General features: G+C 42.1%; 1 protein-coding gene across 9 annotated transcripts in view; it reads left to right on the forward strand.

The window, feature by feature from the left end:
• lama2 (laminin, alpha 2) overlaps nucleotides 1-20000 on the forward strand; it is a 262814-nt gene that overhangs the window by 214202 nt on the left and 28612 nt on the right. For all 9 annotated transcript variants that reach the window (XR_015945529.1, XM_087296269.1, XM_087296270.1 and 6 more), the window contains 11 exon segments: nucleotides 1413-1595; nucleotides 5153-5307; nucleotides 7562-7705; nucleotides 8659-8792; nucleotides 11146-11305; nucleotides 11645-11769; nucleotides 13389-13551; nucleotides 14866-15010; nucleotides 15681-15819; nucleotides 17445-17565; nucleotides 18977-19189. Coding sequence is in view for 8 of the 9 variants with exons in the window: in XM_087296269.1 (XP_087152395.1) it covers nucleotides 1413-1595; nucleotides 5153-5307; nucleotides 7562-7705; nucleotides 8659-8792; nucleotides 11146-11305; nucleotides 11645-11769; nucleotides 13389-13551; nucleotides 14866-15010; nucleotides 15681-15819; nucleotides 17445-17565; nucleotides 18977-19189 (1682 nt within the window). In the remaining variant the exon portion in view is untranslated.

The raw sequence follows: 20000 nt of genomic DNA on the forward strand, positions 1-20000 counted from the left end.
TGCTCTTGTAGAGGTGTGATTATGACGTAGTGCCTGTTGTTGGTGTCCCGAGGGGAAATGCTCTTGCTGACACCAGACAACAGCTCATCAAACTGGGCTTGGTTAAGTCAGAAGCACCCCTGGAAGCTTCCATCATCCTAGTAAAGTTGATAAGTAGTTGATAAACTCATGGCGCCGAACAAATATACGCTGTTTATCAGCCTTCCTAAAGCACATCGACACAGATACTCCCTCAATAATATCCATGTTAGCCATTTAGCAATGAAGCTAGAGTCACCAGCAGGGCTTAATTTGTGCCGGAACACATTTTGTCCCGGCACCTCTGAAATCTGATCAGTTACTTCATTTTACCGATCCCCCTCCTCAACCACCCTCCTCCGCCATCCGCTGTTCACTTTCACTTTCTTCCGCAACTCCCCAATCCTCTTCACGTTTGTCCATGACACCCCCAGCCCACTCACTTTCGTCCGTGACACCCCTCCGCCATCCACCGCACCAACCCCACATCCAGCCCATGTTTGGCCATTGTCTGGAAGCCATATTTGGTGTACCACATAGCAAATGTTTTCTGGTCCAGCAATAACTTTTCCCTTGGCCCAAGTACAGCAAAGTATGACGGTCCTGAAATGGCCCATATCTGAATTAAAGACAAGGGCCACACATGGGCTATATCCGGCCCATTTGCAAATAGACATCCTGCGGTGCATGAGGTGGCACGAATGAAGCAGCGAGAGTTGGAAAATCTAAACTTCAGCGGACATTCTTGTCTCGTTAACCAATCATGAGCTTGCTCTTGTAGGGGTGTGATTATGACGTAGTGCCTGTTGTTGGTTTCCCATGGGAAAATCCTTGCCGACACAGGACAACAGCTCATCAAACTGGGCTTGGTTAAGTCAGAAGCACCCCTGGAAGCTTCCATCCTTGTAAAGTTTCTGCAGGAGTTGATAAACTCATGGCGCCGAACAAATATACGTTGTTTATCAGCCTTCCTAAAGCACATCAACACAGCTACTCCCTCAATAAAATCCATTTAGCAACGTAGCTAGTCACCAGGCAGACAGAAGCCCTGCCCATGATGCGAATCCACTTCTATTGTGAAGTGAGTTTGACGTGTGAATTAAACGAGTAAACTCAAAATGTTTGCGCATCTATTTACTAATGAATTGTGGGATTTATATGCACGTGCCACGTCTGACTCAACTTAAAATTGTAAGACAACTTGCTGCTGAGCAATTCTTTTATGAATCAACTTAAATGGAGTCAAGTGTAGTGCTTGGGTTAAAAGTTGAGTCAACTAAAACAAAAGCTGTGCACAAAGTTGCCTTATAATTTTAAGTTTGGGTTAGTCTTTTTACAGTAAGCACACAGTGTTTTTTATTAATCTGGCATCCTTGTGTTGTGTATGATGGTAGATATGGCGCTGAAGATCCAGGCTACTAAGCTGAAGGCGGCCGAAGCCAACGACACGGCGCTGGACGTCCTGAATCGGCTGAAGGACATGAACCTCAACCTGATGGGCTTGAAGAAAAACTACGACAAGCTGGAGGACGACGTCAGGAAAACCAACAACCTGATCAAAGACCCCGAGAAAAACAGTACGAAAGCCCTCGCTGTAGAGACAAACAGCTGCATGCTTCATCAGGATTTGATTGCTTAATTGAAATGTTGGTGTTACAAGATCACTTAAATGCTTGTTTCCTATTTTTCCCCCTCCCCTCATTTGATTTTGAACGTCAACAGCAATAAGTATGTATACACGATCTCCTTCTTTCATCTGAGTGAATGGTTCCCCGAGGCTCCAGCATGGTGCTTTTATGCATGCACAGAGAGAGAGAGTGTGTTTTCCCACCGCGCCGTTTCTCCCTTCTTTGTTTCAGGCCGACAGGATTAAACGCAGCCTCTGAAAGCTTCACTAAGCTTGTTATCCTAATGAGCGCTTTAGCTAATTACAGATGGAAACTCTGGCGTTTTTTTCCCCCCTTCTCATCTTCTCTTTTGAAATAACAGCTCCGTGTCTTTGGCTTCCTACGCTGCAAATGACAGATATATAACATGTCCCTTTTTCTCTCCCTGCTTTGAGAAGTCCTTTCTAGTCTCTCTCTTGTTTTAGAGCCTTTCATTCTCCGTCATTAGCTGTGTTTCCATCCACTCGTTTATATGCATGTTTTGGACTATGCCAACAAAAAAAATTGATGGAAACATTAATATGTGTATGCATTTTAATTATTTACATCTAAATAAGATCAACTTTTTGTTTAATGCAAGTAAACAACAGCTAAAGTCAACGTTTGTAGTCTATTATCTTTTTTAAATATTTCCCAAACAATGTTTATTTGAGAAAGAAATTATTCACAGTATTACCTCAAACATTTTTTCTTGTGTAGAAATGCTTATTAATTTTATTTCAGCTAGAATAAAAGCGGTTTTTAATTTATTTATACTAATATTATTAGACTCCTTAAGCCAGGGGTGTCCAAACACGTTGTCCTGCATGGTTTAGCTCCAACTTCCTTCAACACACCTGCCTGGAAGTTTCTAGTACACCTAGAAAGAGCTTGATTAGCTGGTTCAGTTTAATTGTGTTGGCACTAAAATATGCAGGACACTGGCTCTCCAGGACTGAGTTTGAGCACCCCTGCCTTAAGCTATACACTACCTGACAAAAGTCTTGTTGTGGATCCCAGCTGTAAGAGCTACAAATAACACCTTGACTTCTAGATCATTTGGGAATGTCAGAAGGTGGATTTTTCCTATGAATCATCTGTTGATCTGCATCCCAATCATCACTAATACTGCAGAAGACCTACTGGAACCCACATGGACCCAAGATTCTCACAGAAATCAGTCAAGTTTGGTGAAGGAGAAATCATGGTTTGGGGTTGCATTCAGTATGGGGGCATGCGAGAGATGTGCAGAGTGGATGATCAACATCAACAGCCTGAGGTATCAAGACATTTGTGCTGCCCATTACATTACAAACCACAGGAGAGGGACAATTCTCCAGCAGGATAGCGCTCCTGCTCATACTTCTGCCTCCACATCAAAGCTCCTGAAAGCAAAAACGGTCAAGGTGCTCCAGGATTGGCCAGCCCAGTCACCAGACATGAACATTATTGAGCATGTCTGGGGTAAGATGAAGGAGGAGGTGTTGAAGATGAATCCAAAGGATCTTGATGAGCTCTGGGAGTCCTGCTGAACGCTTTCTTTGCCATTCCAGATGACTTTATTAATCAGTGATTTGAGTCAGTGCAGAGATGTATGGATGCAGTCCTCCAAGCTCATGATGGAGTCAGACACAATATTCATTCTGTCTCCACTGCAGCAGGACTTTATATTCTATACTGGACATTATTTCTGTTCAGTGATGAGACTTTAGTCTGAGCAGAGTCAGATCTTACTGTCCTAATTAAATCATTAGCAATCAAGGCATGATCATATTTTATTTTGGTCCAATAAGTGTAATCTAGAGGCCTTTGCCTTTTATATAAGCCTCTTCTGATACCAAATGATCAACTAGAAGTAAAGTTATTATTTGCTGTTCCTAAAACTTGGATAGGCCACAAGACTTTTGTTAGGTATTGTACATTTTTTTTTGGATTGTCTAAAAAATAAACCACTGTTCTACAATGACTTGCCTAATAGCCCTAACATGTCTAATTAACCTAATTAAGCTTTGAAATGTCACTTTGAGCTGAATACTAGTCTCTTGAAGAATATCTATTCAAATATTATGTGCTGTAATCATGGCAAAGATAAAAGAAATCGGTTATTAAAACTAATATGTTTAGAAATGTGTCCTTCGTTAAGCAGGATTTGAGGAAAATATACAGGGGGTCTAATAATTCTGACTTCAACTGTACGATCAAAACACATTTACTGAAAAAATTTCATCATGTGCATAAAAATAATCATGTGATTATGTTTTAAAAAATAATATAAATAGCAGAAAATGACAATATAGTTTGAATATTAAAATTGTAGTACATGAGAAAGAAGTAACGACTGTTATGCTGCGTTTACTCCAGATGCGGAAGAAGTGTCAATCGCGGGTGATTTACATGTTAAGTCTATGCAAAGACACGAATAGACAACCTGGCAGCGCGAATGAAGCGGCGCAAGTTGATCGTTTTGCGTTATTGACGCATTTAATGCACAAATCGCGTTTAGCGCGAAACGCTCGAGGTCGAAAATTTGAACTTCAGCGAACATTCGCGCCGCATTAATTAATCAGGAGCTCACTCATGTGGGGGCGTGATTATGACGTGGCGCCTGTTGTTGGTGTCTCGGGGGAAAATACTCCTGCACACACGACAACAGTTCATCAAACTGGGCTCAGCTCAGTCAGAAGCAATGCTGAAAGCCTCCATCATCCAGGTTAAGTTTCTGAAGGAGTTGATAAACTCACAGAGCTGGGCGCACCTCTGAAAGGATGTAGTGGACTCAGACACGGCTCCAAACAAATTGACGCTGTTTTTCAGCCTTCAAAAAGCACATAAACACAGTTATTCTCTCAATAAAACTCATGTTAGCCATTTAACAATGAAGCTAGAGTCACCGGGCAGACAGAAGCCCTGCCCATGACGGGAATCCGTGTCTATTGCTCAGCGAATTTGACACGCGAATGGAGTAAACTCAAAATGTACACGCTTCTATTTACACGCGAATAGCAGGATTTATTTACGCATTCTGCGTGTGATGTGAACACAGCTTTAGTTCGTCATCACCATGCTTCAGTATAATTTTATTATTGCTCCCTCCAGAACTGTCTTGAGCATCTCTTTGCGCTCCCAAAGACGTCTCACGCCACCGCATTGCGTTCATTGCGTTTGTCTTTGTCTTCTGAGGCGCAACTCATTTATTACAGAAGAACAAAACACCACAGTGGCTTCTCCAAACACACTAAACTACACTTCTCTGATCAATATTTGCTCCAGTTTATCAGGAAGTGATGATTTTCTTTTCTTTTGTTTCTCATTGACTGGAAACGCTGCTTTATTCTCAAATCTTTTATGTGATGTTACATTTTTATTGGCATCTTTGGATGGAAACGTAGCTATTTACATCTACGCTATGGAGCATGTTCCTAATGCCATGTGTGTTTGACTCTGGATTTCTGGTTTGCTGGGCTTAATGTGTGCGATGGTGTCTGTAGTTCATGCAGCAGGCGCCAAAGTGAAGGATCTGGAGAATGAAGCCGACAGGCTGATGGAGAAGCTGAAGCCCATTCAGGAGCTGCAGGACAACCTGAAGAAAAACATCTCGCAGATTAAAGAACTCATCAACCAGGCACGCAAGCAGGCCAACTCTGTGAGTACTGCGCTGAGCACTCGTGAGCAATACTGACACCCACAGGCCTCTCTACAAATAAAAACACACAATATTTTTATGGCTGTTTCTGGTGGACACAATCATGCCTCGTTTCCACTGACTGGTACAGTAGGGTACGGTTCGGGTCGGTACGGGTCACCTTTATCAGGCTTGCGTTTCCACCACAAAGGGTACCCTTTTGGTGGGCGTGGTGTACGGCAGAAAGTTTCAGTCAACGTCATGCTCGCTCAAATAAATGTCTACAGTAAAGCTGTACGGGTCGTTCACATATCATAATGAGCAGCACTTCTCACAAAACAGATGCTTTATACACATAAATACTTGTTTATAAATGTTTATTACTAACCTTTCTATGAACATGAGTTGATTATAGCTGCTGATCAATGACAGTGCGAAATAGATACATAAATGCACCATATATGAACACATACAGCCTCTTACAGTCTACGATATATTATTAATTACGGAAAAACTACACACAGCAGACATTTAGTACTTATTTGAGTTCAAAAACACACGCAATATAGCCAGCAGTCAGCGCAAACCTCTCATCTGTGTCTGTAATCTTCACCAGCACATGTAAGCCCTGTTAGAGAGTCATTCTGTCATTCCTTGTTCATATTAGTTCAAAAGGCGAAGATAAACATGGCAGTTTGTTCATGATTAGGTCGCTAAAACAATTTTGCTCCTGTGTTTTGACGGCTTCTCTTTTTTTTCGCGTTTCACTCTCGCTTCATTCTCGCGCTTGTCCTTTTTCCTGAATAGATCAAATGACGGAGACACTTCAGTAATCACACACAAGCTATTATCATCAGCTCAAGAAGTTCGTCATATCATATATAGAAGCGATCGCAAGCTCCCAGAAGAAAGCAAATACACTCGCACTTTTAGACAGGCTCGTAAAACAACTACAGGACACGGCAGATTTTTCTTCTTGGCTTTGTGTCTGTTCATCAAGACGACGACAAGGTTTGTTTGAGCCCGGGTCATCCATGGCTCGTTATTAAATGCATGTAGTATTTTCATGTAATGTCTCGGCTTTGTTTTAAAAAAACATGGCGGATCCTTTGTTTACATTGTGTGTAGCTCCACGAGCTCGTGACGTATCTCTAACCGATTCGGCTGCGCGTGTAGATCCACCTTTTGGTACTCTTTCTCCCGTTTGGTACCCTTTCGAAATGGTGCTGAAAAAAAGTGGTACGGTACAGTTTGGTTCGGTACGCTTTTTGACAGTGGAAACGGCCATAAAACCAAACCGTACCATACCACTCAGTGGAAACGGGCCATAGATATTTACATTAGATGTCGCCTGGCCTATTGTTGTCTATTGGACGGAATGCGTCAATAGCGCCGCCATCTTGGTACAGGGTAGCGCTCCTTTGAATTGAATGCGGGACCAAGTTACAGTGGAGGACTGTGGCCATCCAAAGCCAGAGATATACACATATACACATATATCTGTGATCGGGAGTTTTCCTGGATGTTAGTATGCAATTTTTTTTTCTAATTACGAAACTTATAATTTTACATCACTTTTCTACATTGATGGATCAGTGACCGCACGGGCATTCCTGACAAGAAGCTGGTGTTTGTGTGTACAGAAATGTACTTTCCACCCTCCCTGTTAAATCTGATCTAATCATGTCCTGAACACAGCTCCTCTCCTGCTTTCACTTCTCATACTGACGGAGGGAGCGATTCGTTTGTGAATGAATCCCCCGAATGACTCTTTCACTAACGTTAGGCGACAATAATACAAGTTTCTGGCAGCGCAGCATCTCATTGTCATATTTCTTTTGCATTGTTTGCTGATTTTATTCAGCAAAACTAGCATAAGCCGAGTGTTTAGTGCGAGTTGGAGCTGCCTTGCCGTATGGTGAATGCAGTAAGTGACTGTTATCATCAATAACGTTACCTGATTAGCACAAAAGTTCAGAACATCCAAAAACAGAAAAATTTTTTAATCTTACCTATGAAATGTTCTGCCTTTGTGCTTTGTTTTCTTTGTTTGCTCGTTACTACACCCGTAGACAGCGCTAAAGTGCATCTTCACGTAATAACACTGTGCGGTTGAATGACACTTGTCCTGGGAGCACTGTACCAATGTGGCGGCGCTATTGACGCATGCTCAGGGTCCCTATGCGATATCTAGTGTATATATCTATGAAATCGGGCCATCAGACTTCATTTTTGTGTGGTGTTAACAATGTTAAGCATGTCCTGTGAACCGCAGATTAAGGTGTCTGTGTCGTCCGGTGGAGACTGCATCCGCACCTACCGGCCAGAGATCAAGAAGGGCCGCTACAACACCATCATCCTCCACCTCAAGACCCTCGCTGCCGATAACCTGCTCTTCTACCTGGGATCCGCCAAATACGTGAGTGTCAAACTGTTCAGATTCAGGTGTACACAGCTCTGCAGTACACTGTCCCCTGCTGAAAAATCCAGCTTAAACCAGCCTAGGCTGGTTAGCTGGTTTTAGCTGGTCGACCAGGCTGGTTTAAGAGGGGTTTTGGCCATTTCCAGGCTGGTTTCCAGCCATTTCCAGCCTGGTCTTAGCTGGTCAGGCTGGAAAATGACCAGCTAAATCCAGCTAAAACCAGCTTGATCAGCCTGGTTTAAGCTGGACATAGCTGGGTTTGGCTGGGCTCCCAGCCTGGCTAAGCTGGTCAAGCTGGTTTTAGCTGGTCATCTCCCAGCCTGACCAGCTAAGACCAGGCTGGAAATGGCTGAAAACCAGCCTGGAAATGGCCAAAACCCCTCTAAAACCAGCCTGGTCAACCAGCCAACCAGCCTAGGCTGGTTTAAGCTGTTTTTTTCAGCAGGGTCAACATTCATTCAACATTTTCCTTCAGCTTAGTCCCTTTGTTCATTAGGGGCCGCCACAGCGGAATGAACCACCAACTATTCCAACATATGTTTTACACAGCGGATGCCCTTCCAGATGCAACCCAGTACTGGGAAACACCCATACACACTCATTCACACTACAGCTATTTTAGTTTATTAAATTTGTCTGATATTTGTAAATATGTTAGCTGAGTAGCAGTATATAATCAAAAAAATAAGGTGATTTTCTACAAATGAAGCATGAGCACACATTGTTTTGCACCCCATAAACACAACCAAGCCTTAAAAATACACTCTGGACCACCCCTTTAAAGAGGACAGAATGGTAAAATACAGGTTTGCTCTGGAGTCGATGACAGCATTTTCCTCCACAGCCGCTAATAAACATCTGCTGCCCGAGGCTAAGAGAAAGAAATAATCAGAGCTCAAGAAGTCCTGTTTGTGTAGCTCTGCATTCACTGATTGTGTGTGTGTGTGTAGGTGGATTTCTTGGCCATCGAGATGCGTAAGGGGAAGGTGAACTTCCTGTGGGATGTGGGGTCAGGGGTCGGCCGAGTGGAATATCCAGATCTGATCATCAACGATGGAAACTGGCACCGAATCGAAGCCTCACGGTAATTCAAGAGGTCACACACAGCATGAGCTGAAAACTGCACCGCTGCAAATCATTCACACATGTTCATTCAGCGTTTTATCATCCATTAGCCATCCATAAAACAAGATACCGTATATTCACCCTCTGGTGAAATTTTTATTCTTTTCAAAATATGGTTGAAGTCAGAGTTATTCGCCCTCCATTTTAATATATTTTTCTTTTTCGATTATTTCACAAATAAAGTTTAACAGAGCAAGGATTTTTCACAGCATTTCCTATAATATCTTTTCTTCTGGAGAAAGTCTTATTTGTTCTATTTTGTCTAGAATAAAAGCAGCTTTTTAAAGCATTTTAAGGTCAATATTATTAGCCACCTTAAGCAATATTTGTTTTCAATTGTCTACAGAACAAACACTCATTTTACAATGTCTTGCCCAATTAATCGAAGCTAAGTTAAACCTTTTACTGTCACTTTAAGCTGAACACTAGTATCTTACTAAATATCTAGTCAAATATCTGTACAGTCATCATGGCAAAGACAAAAGAAATCAGGGTAACACTTTATAATAACTACACACTATAAATCATTTATAAAGCATTAACAAATAGTGAATTCATCATCTGTTAAGCATTAACTCTACATTAATAAACGTTAGTAAGCAGTTTATAACTGCAGCTACAAATGCTCTGTTCTTGACTTATAACCACATTTAAAATGTGCTTAATAACTGTATTTTCATACTTCGTAAATGATTTATTTTTCATTACTAAATTAATTATCGCATTATTTACAAGCCATTTGTATTTAAGAGTAGTTGAGGGTTTTTAGGATCATTCAGAATGAGTTAGTAAACTATTAATAAACTATTGAAATCAACGTTTATGTCTTATTATTCAGGCATATACTAATAGTTTACTAATATGTTATAAATGCTTTATTAACTTAACTTCATGCAGTTTTGTGACCTAATCTAAAGTGAGGACTATTCATGCTTCATCTTTTCTAAAATGTAAAATTACAGTACAGTTTAAACATTGCTGAATAGCAGTAGTTTCAAAATACAACAAAACTGGATAGAACAACAATATAATAGGTAAACAATGTAATAAAATGTAATGTTTAAACTCTACAGTGAACTCAAATTACGTGAATGGCGCGGGGCGAATTGAGCGTTTTACCCGTTTGACGTGCTTAACAAGCGTTTTGCGCGAATCTCTCGAGTTCGAAAATCTAAACTTGAGCGTACATTCGCGCCGCGTTAACCAATCAGAAGCATGCCCTTGTGGGGGCGTGATTGTGACGTAGAACCTGTTGTCATCAAACTCGGCTTGGCTCAGTCAGAAGCACCGCTGAAAGCCTCCATCATCCAAGTTAAGTTTCTGGAGGAGTTTATGAGCTTAAAGAGCTGGATGCACCTCTGAAAGCATGTAGTGGACTCAGACACGGTCCTAAACGTATCGACGCTGTTTTTCAGTCTTCATAAAGCACATAAACACTATTATTTTCTTCATAAAATCCATGTTAGCCATTTAGCTATGAAGCTAGAGTCTTCGGGCTGACAGAGCCCTGCCCATCACGCAAATCCGCGTCTGTTTTGACAGGCGAATGAAGCGAGGTTTGACGCACGAATGAAGCAAGTAACCTCAAATGTTCGCGGAAAATTTTTTTTACGCGGAAATAGCGCGATTTATCCGCGCGTTCCGCGTCTGGTGTGAACACAGCATCATTCACTACGGACAATTTAGCCTACCCAATTCACCTGCACCGCATGTCTTTGGACTGTGGGGGAAACCCACGCGAACACAGGGAGCACATGCAAACTCCACACAGAAACGCCAACTGAGCCGAGGTTCGAACCAGCGACCTTCTTGCTGTGAGGCGACAGCACTACCTACTGCGCCACTGCCTCGCCTAACTATAAAACTATTCAAATACTTAAATCACAGACAAATCCAAACACCCAACACAAGCGAGCTGCGCTCCTGACCAGATCAGCTCGATGACGTATAATGTCTCCGGCACCGCCGGCAGTCCCATTTAGCAACTTGATAGTCTTTTTAAAGAAGCATAACCGATTTAAAAAATCAAAAGTGTGCTTTAACTGATGTAATTTATGTCGTAGAAGAAAGCGTGAAAGTATCTTGAGTTTGTGTTAGCCACGAACCTTATTTAAGCGATTTTACTGAAACCCCATTCAAAAAACCCATTGACTTTGGGATGAGGGAACCGGAACGGCTAAAATGCTAACTCGCTTCCTGGTTTTTGCATACAAATTGATGTCATAGTTCCTCCACTCTATTGTCCTGTTGGTGTTGTCCCGTATTGCTATTATTCAATTATATGATTAAACATTGGTCTTACTGTTGTGCAGTATTGGTCTGAACGGCAGTATCTCAGTCCGTGCGCTCGAGGGACCCAAAACAGGCATCTTACCTTCACTCAGAAGTGCAAAAGCACCGGAGACCTACACTGTGCTGGACGTGGACCAGAACGCTTACCTGTTTGTCGGAGGCATGCTGGGATCAGTGAAGGTGAGACTACAGCAATCCACAGCTCTGCTTCATTAGTGTTTAGTTTTCCAGTACACATACATGAGCAATATCAAGCTCATAACACTGCGATTGTGTATCAGCACTGCAGGCCGAGTGCTGTAGGTAATCACAGCAGTGCTGATATACAGCCATACCGCTGTGTTGTGAGTGTGATATTGCATTTTTACTACAGCTCAAGCCATGTCCTGTTAAAATTAAAAAGTACCACGGTGTCAGTGTGTTTTAAATATTTATTTAGAAATTTGTGCAAATGTGAAATACATTTCAGTTCTTTGTGTATATGTGTCTGTGTGTGTGTGTGTGTGTGTGTGTGTGTAGAAAGCAGATGCTGTGAAAACCACCACATTCTCAGGCTGTATGGGTGAGACGTCTCTGGATGGAAAGCCCATCGGCCTCTGGAACTACAGAGAGAGAGACGGGGACTGTGCTGGATGTGTTGTCAGGTGAGCCAACAACACACCAAACGACATGCTTGAGTGTGTGTGTGTCTTCTTGTGTGCATGTATGTGTGCTTGTGTGTGTATATGAGTCAGTGTAAATAGGTTTGTGTTTGCATGTGTCTGTAGGTGTGTATGTATTTGTGCACACGTGTATGTAGGTGTGTGCATGTCTTTGTTTGTGTGTCTGCATGATTGTGTGTGTCAGTGTGTATGTGCATTTGTGTGCACACGTGTATGTGTAATGAGAGGAAAATGCAGGATGATGTACAGGGTGGGCCATTTATATTGATACACCTTAATAAAATGGGAATGGTTGGTGATATTAGCGTCCTGTTTGTGGCACATTAGTATATGTGAGGGGGCAAACATTTCAAGATGGGTGGTGACCATGGTGGCCATTTTAAAGTCGGCCATATTGGATCCAACTTTTGTTTTTTCAATAGAAAGAGGGTCATGTAACACGTCAAACTTATTGGAAATTATTCAAGAAAAACAATTGTGTGCTTGGTTTTAACAAAACATTATTCTTTCATTATAAAATGTGTTTAATGTGCTGCCCATTGTGTTGGATTGTCAATGCAACCCTCTTCTCCCACTCTTCACACACTAATAGCAACACCACAGGAGAAATGCCAGCACAGGCTTCCAGTATCCGTAGTTTCAGGTGCTGCACATCTTGTATCTTCACACCATAGACAACACAGATAGTGTGGCCATTCTTTATCAATGGAAACCTCAAGGTCACTGGATATTTTTCAGTGCTACATGATGATGTGTTTCCCTCTTTATGCACTGAAGTTTTTCCAGCAAGATGGTGCAGGGTGTCAGGTCCGAGCATTCCTAGATGAACAGTTTCTTGAAAAGTGGTTTGGTCATCGTGGACCAGTTGAATGGCCCCCAAGGTCTCCTGATCTGACCCCCTTAGACTTTTATCTTTGGGGTCATCTGAAGGCAATTATCTATGGTGTGAAGATGCAAGATGTGCAGCACCTGAAGCTACGGATACTGGAAGCCTGTGTTGGCATTTCTCCTGCGGTGTTGCTATCAGTGTGTGAAGAGTGGGAGAAGAGGGTTGCATTGACAATCCAACACAATGGGCAGCACATTGAACACATTTTATAAGTGGTCAGAAACTTGTAAATAACTCATGAAATAATAAAGTTACATTAAAACCAAGCACACCATTGATTTTCTTGTGAAATTTCCTGTAAGTTTGACATGTCACATGACCCTCTTCTTATTGAAAAAACAAAGGTTGGATCCAATATGGCCGACTTCAAAATGGCCACTATGGTCACCACCCATCTTGAAATGTTTGCCCCCCTCACATATACTAATGTGCCACAAACAGGACGCTAATATCACCAACCATTCCCATTTTATTAAGGTGTATCCATATAAATGGCCCACCCTGTACATCCTACAGTAAAGTGAAATATCAAAAGAGCCCAGTAGTGTTGACATTTTTCTGGTTCCCCCTGTTTAAAAAAGTGTATTTGTTAGTATCTAAAATGTTTGTTTAGGGCATAAAAATACCATTAGCTTGATATAAATTGGAAATCTGTGCTATGTCCTCACTAAGATGGGAAAATACACTTCTGTACATGTGTGTGTGTGTTTAGTCCTCAGCCTGCAGACACTGAAGGAACGGTTCAGTTTGATGGAGATGGTTATGCGTCCGTCAGTCGCCCCACCAGGTGGAACCCAAATGTCTCCACTGTCATGTTCAAGTTTCGCACCTTCTCCACACACTCCGTCATCATGTACTTCGTCACCAAAGACATGGTAACAGCACACTTATACCGCACACACACACACATGCTCAAGGGTTTGGTGAAACACCCGCCAATGATTTACCGCCGGCTGGATGTACATTATCCTGCTTATTACTGCTTGCCACAAAAAGAAACTATTAGACACAAAACCTTGATCTGACTATAGTATTGGCTGTTTAATTTAACGTTCTCGTAAAACCTGCATTTTTATTGGACGTTAGACAATCTCAACAGAATCATGAAGAGAGGGAAGGGCATAGAGTACCCCCCCCCCCCCTTGAAAAAAACAGCCAATGGTGTTTAGTTTTTTTTTTCACAGTGAAATGGTAAAGCTAAACGGAATCAATTGAAAAGCCAATGAGAAGAAGGGGGCGGTGCATGTCAGATACTAAAGAGCATTTGATTGGTCAGATTTGTCAACATTTGAAGTCAATCAAAAATGTAATTATCTAAAACTATTGAACAACAAACATTCTTGTCTTTTCTTGGACAATTTTGACCATACTTTTTGATCCACTTCAAATGTTGACAATGTATATTCATTCATTCACTCACTCATTCATTTGTTCATTCATTCATTCACTCATTTTTTTCATCCATTCATTTAATCATTCATCCATCCACTCCCTCACTCATTTGTTCGTTCACCCACTCAATCATTAATTCATCTATTTATTCATCCATCCACTCACCCATTTATCCAGCCACTCACCCAACCATCGGTCTCTCCTTCACTCACTCACCCATCCACTCATTCATTCATTCATTCATTCATTCATCCATCCACTCATTCAATCATTCGTTCACTCACTTACTCTTTTATTCATTCATCTATCCACTCACCCATTCATCCAGCCACTCACCCACCTTTCCATCCGCTTACTCACTCACTCACTCACTCATTCATTCATCAATTAATTTATTTATTCACCCACTTACTCATTCATGCCATAACTCAATCATCCTTTCATTCATCCATTTGTATTTTTCATTCATCCATCTATCCACTCACTCATACAGCCATCCATTCATTCACTCTCTCACTCATTTATTCATTCATTCATTAACACACACACTCACTTATTCATTATATCATCCATTCATTCACTCATTCATCCATCCATTCATTCAAATATTCCTTCATCCATTCATCAAGTCATTATTTTAACCATTCATTCATTCATTCATTCATTCATTCATTCATTCATCCACTCATTCTTTCAGTCACTCATTTGTATATTTGTGTGTGTGTGTGTGTGTGTGTGTGTGTGTGTGTGTGTGTGTGTGTGTGTGTGTGTGTGTGTGTGTGTGTGTGTGTGAGCAGAAAGACTTCATGAGTGCTGAACTGAGTGATGGCAGGCTGAAAGTGAGTTATGATCTGGGCTCTGGCACCGGCTCCATCATCAGTGATAAACGCTATAACGACGGCAAGTGGAAGTCCTTCACCATGTCCCGCATAAAGAAAGAAGGTACAGAGATCACAGCAAAACACCTCTTTTTCTTCACACGCGTCACTTACCTGCACACTTAACGATACACACCCGAGTGTGTGTTTTAACTTTAAGGAGACATGCAATACTGTTAGCATGTGTGTGTTCAGAAAACATCAGAACAGTGGTTTATATGTCAACTAGATAATAAATTTGGGGAATAACTTTATGGTGGCTTGAGATATGTAGCATGTTTCTAGTATGAATTACCATGTTGTTAATATGTTTCTAACATAAATTAGCATGTTGTTAGCATGATTCCAACATGAATCAGCACATTGTTAACATGTTTTCAACATTATTTAGCATGTTTCGAACATGTTTTAGCATAAATTTGCATGTATTTAGCATAAATTAGCATTTTGTTAACATGTTTTTTACATACATTAGCATGCTGTTTGCATGTTTGGAGCATGAATTAGCATTTTGTTAATGAGATTCTTGAATCAACTTTTTGTTAGCATGATTTCAACATGAATTAGCATGTTGTTAGCATGTTTCTAGCATGAATTATCATGTTGTTATCATGAATTAGCATGTAACTAGCATGGTTTTAGCATTAATCAGCCTTTTTGACTCCAGGTCAGTATCAGTGTGAGAATGTCTTACAAGCGTCTGTAATTCCTCTTCCTCTTTCCTGTGTGATCAGCCACCATCACCATCGTCAACATGGACACTAATGAGAATGAGCGGCTGCTGATGGCGTCACCAGGGGGCGCTACAGGCCTTAACCTGCGAGACAACGAGCGCATATTTTTCGGAGGATTGCCCAAAGCTGGAAAATACAGGTGTGGAGAAGTGTATAGTGGAGAAGCATAATTTACAGTTAACCATCTCCTGTAGGATTTACAGTAACTTACTGGCATCTTACTTCTGTTCTTGAGTCTTATTTTCAACGCATTCAGTCAGGTGATTGGCTGAGCCATTCTAGCAGCTTTATTTTCTTTTCTGAACACAGCTGAGAGTTTTTGTGATCATTGTGTTGCTGAAATATCCACCCTGGTCTTCACTTTAATCATCTGGTATTGACATGAGAATAATACTGAGAGATTTTAGCTGCTGACTGGGCTTTCCATGCATATTTACTCCTTGCTTTCTTCATGTGTTCAATACCTTTTTCCTGTATCATTTAAGCTTTTTTGCACACAACTTAATTTCTATCTAGATTTGTTTTGTTTGTATGTATGGAGAAATTTAGTTGGTTCTGACCTCTGACGAAAATGTCAAGTCAACAGCACTTTTAGAAATATGTTTTGGGGATCGGGGGGGGCAAGTCTGAGCACTCACTCTGGTCCCCCGGGCTCTGCGTTGGTTGAGGAAATTCTACATTAAACCAAAAAAGGGTTATCAAAAGCTGCCTTTCCACTGCACACGAGATTTGGGCTACGTCTGAAACCGCATACTTTCTTACTATACAGTTCGCTAAAATCAGTAAGCGAGCCGAGTAGTATGTCTAAATTCGAAAATCGTTATGCGAGAAGTACCTGGATGACTTCCGGCGAGTTTCTAAAGTGCGCATACCATGCACGCTGCGCTCTTCCATGATGCCTCGCAAGAGAATTCATGAATGGGAGTAAAGCGACGCAACTGACGCAGGTAGGTCATGTGACCATGACAAAATGGCGGATGTAGTACGTCCGACTTCCATTCATACTGCTCCCATTTCTGTATAGAACGTACATTTCTAACGGCCGAGTAGTATGTTTAAATTCAAATGCAGTACCTACTGAGTAGTAGGCGGTTTCGGATGCAGCCACGGACACGACTGTCGGAATACGCCCCCTTGTGGCAGTCGCAGAGAATTTTCAATTTTGTCGTGCATCCGAATTTTCCGCACACGTAGATGAACGGATATCCACGCAGCTCCTGGACTACTCTCCAATGGAAATGGTTGACTTCCGGTTTATCGCTTGTCGTGTACAGCGGAAAGAAGGCTTAAACGATTACAATTGGCTTAAGATTGGCAATGAAAATTCAGGACATTGCAAAACCTGAGAGGTTAAAAAAAATTGTGTCATGAGAAAAAGGATAGCTGCCATATTGTGGCAGACCGCACACCAGCTGATTGGTGGAGAGGAGACAGAGTGATGAAGCCAGATATGATATGGGGATGGTTAGGAGGCCATGATGGACACAGGCCTGTGGGCAAATTTGGCCATGATGTCGGGGTTAAACACCAAAGTTAATGCCTACAGAAAGTCAGTACCTCATCTCATGCGAAAGACGGCGCTCACTGAGCAGTATAGAGTCCCTGTCACTATACTGGGGCATTAGGACCCACACAGATTGCAGGTTGGGTGCCCCCTGCTTTCCAACCTAGCTTTCCCAGACGGAGCTTGTGGATTTGAATTTCTGCAATGTAATCTTAAGCCTGTTGATTGCATGAGTTTCTTTGTTTTACATCTTTTTGCAGGTCAGAGGTGGTTTTGAAGAGGTTTTCTGGCTGTATGAAGGATATCGAGGTCTCCCGAACGCCATATAATCTGCTGAGCAGTCCAGATTACACAGGACTGACCAAAGGCTGCTCCATTGAGGTACAGTTAGACAACTGATTATTATTATCTCCCTCCCTGAAGACAACATGCGTTATTTTGTAAAATAAAATACCATAACCTTGCTTCCCACTTCTTCACTTCTGGTTACATGGAAGGCCTTTAGAGCGGGGCTATCCACCATTTAGGCCGGGGCTGTCAGTCCTTTAGGGGAGTGCTTTCAGTCCTTCAAGGCGAAGCTTTCAGTGCTTTAGGGCAGGGCTATCTGTCAATTAGGGCACGATTATCAATCATTTAGGGCGGAGCTATCAGTCATTTAGGGCCGTGCTTTCAGTGCTTAAGGGGAGAGCTTTCAGTTCTTTAGGGCGGAGCTAACCTTTCATTGGAACGGGGCTATCAGTAATTTAGGGCAGGGCTATCAGTCTATTTAGGGAGAGCTTTCAGTGCTTTAGGGCGGAGCTATTAGTAATTTGGGGCAGTGCTTTCAGTGCTTTAGGGCGGAGCTTTTAGTTCTTTAGGGTGGGGCTTTCAGTCATTTAGGACAGTGCTATCAGACCATTAAGGTGGAGCTTTCAGTGCTTTAGGGAGTAGCAATCAGTAATTTGTGGTAGAGCTATTAGTACTTTGGGGCAGAGCTATCAATACTTTAGGGTGGAGTTGTTAGTTCTTTTAGGGCAGGGCTATCAGCCCTTTTAGGGCATGACTATCAGCCTTTTTAGGGCGAGGCTATCAGTCTTTTAGGGCAGCGCTGTCAGTGCTTTAGGACAGAGCTTTCAGTGTTTTAGGGCAGGGCTATTCTGTATTTGGGGTGGGGTTATCAGTCATTTATGGCAGAGATATTAATCATTTTAGCAGAGCTATCAGTCATTTGGGGCAGGGCTATCAGTGTTTTAGGGCGGAGCTTTCAGCGCTTTAGGGCGGAGCTATCAATAACTTAGGGCGGAGCTATCAGTCCTTTGGAGTGGAGCTATCTGTCCTTTTAGTCCAAGGCTATCAGTCATTTGAGGTGGAGCTGTCAGTGCTTTAGGGCGGGGCTATATGGTATTTGAGGCGGGGCTATCAGTTATTTAAGGTGGAGCTATCGGTCCTTTTAGAGCAGGGCTATCAATCATTTAGGGGGGGAGCTTTCAGTCCTTTAGGGCGGAGCTTTTAGTGCTTTAGGGCGGAGCTTTTAGTGCTTTAGGGCGGAGCTTTTAGTGCTTTAGGGCAGGGCTATCTATCATTTGGGGCCAAGTTATCAGCCACTTAGGGTGGAGCTATTAGTACTTTTAGGGGATGGCTATCAGTCATTTAGGGCAGGGCTATCAGTCATTTGGGGCGGGTTCTGTAAAACAGATAAATAAAGTGATAAATATGTGTGTTTCTGAATGCATCAATCTAATCCAGCAGCCTCCACACTGATCAGACTTGTTTGTGTTTATGTGTTTGTGTTTCTTTACCTCTGGTGTGTCAGAATCTGCACACAGTGAGTTTCCCACGGGCCGGGTTTATGGAGCTGAATCCGGTGTCATTTGCCGTGGGCTCGGAGATCTCGCTCTCCTTCAGCACCAGGAGTGAAGACGGGCTGATACTGTTCGGCAGAGGAGGACTGACCTCCATGACGGAGCTGACACAGGGACTCACGCCAGTGCACATCCCACGCCGCTCACGCAGACAGACCGGAGAGGTGCTCACACACACATACACACGAAAAAGCATACACGCAAACAAAAACATACATACATTTCACAAACAAATGCTGCATCCCAACTCGCACACTACCTGTACTAAACAGTATTCAGCAATCTAGTTAGTGTGTCCCAAACTGTAGCATGTTGAACAGAACGCCCAGATGGTCGACTGTTTCAAAGTGTAGAACCCTCCATACACTCTAACCGTTAATATTACCCACAATACATTGCGCTTTATATGTAAATTTAATTAGAACTATAAACATGTGTAAAAATTGTAAACCAACTACAAAAATTTACACGTGAGACGTAGAGACGATTTGGTAAAGATGTTTGAGTGATCATTAATTAATATCTAACCTTCTGGAGAATATTTAAATCAAGTTTTGTCACTTCTGAATTCTGCAAACACCTGAGGAGATTTCTCTGCATGAAAGACTCGTGAATGGCAGATTAACCTGCTGCAGCTGCTGAATCTACAATACTGTAGGAAATTAATTATGACAGAAATGTGGATGATGTGTCGAGATGATTGACAGGGCTTGTAACTAAGCAACACAACAGTCTGGGCAGGGCTATCAGTCACTTAGAGCGGAACTATCAGTCTATTTAGGCAGAGCTTTCAGTGCTTTAGGGTGGAGCTTTAAGAATTTTAGGGCGGGGCTATCAGTAATTTAGGGCAGTGCTTTCAGTGCTTTAGGGCAGAGCTTTCAGTTCATTAGGTGGGGCTATCAATTATTTAGGGTGTAGCTATCAGTCATTGTAGGACAGGGCTATCAGTCATTTAGGGCGGGACTATCAGTCCAT

Source organism: Danio rerio, chromosome 20 (genome assembly GCF_052040795.2).
Source record: "Danio rerio strain M-AB ecotype USA chromosome 20, GRCz13ab, whole genome shotgun sequence".
Lineage (NCBI taxonomy): Eukaryota > Metazoa > Chordata > Actinopteri > Cypriniformes > Danionidae > Danio > Danio rerio.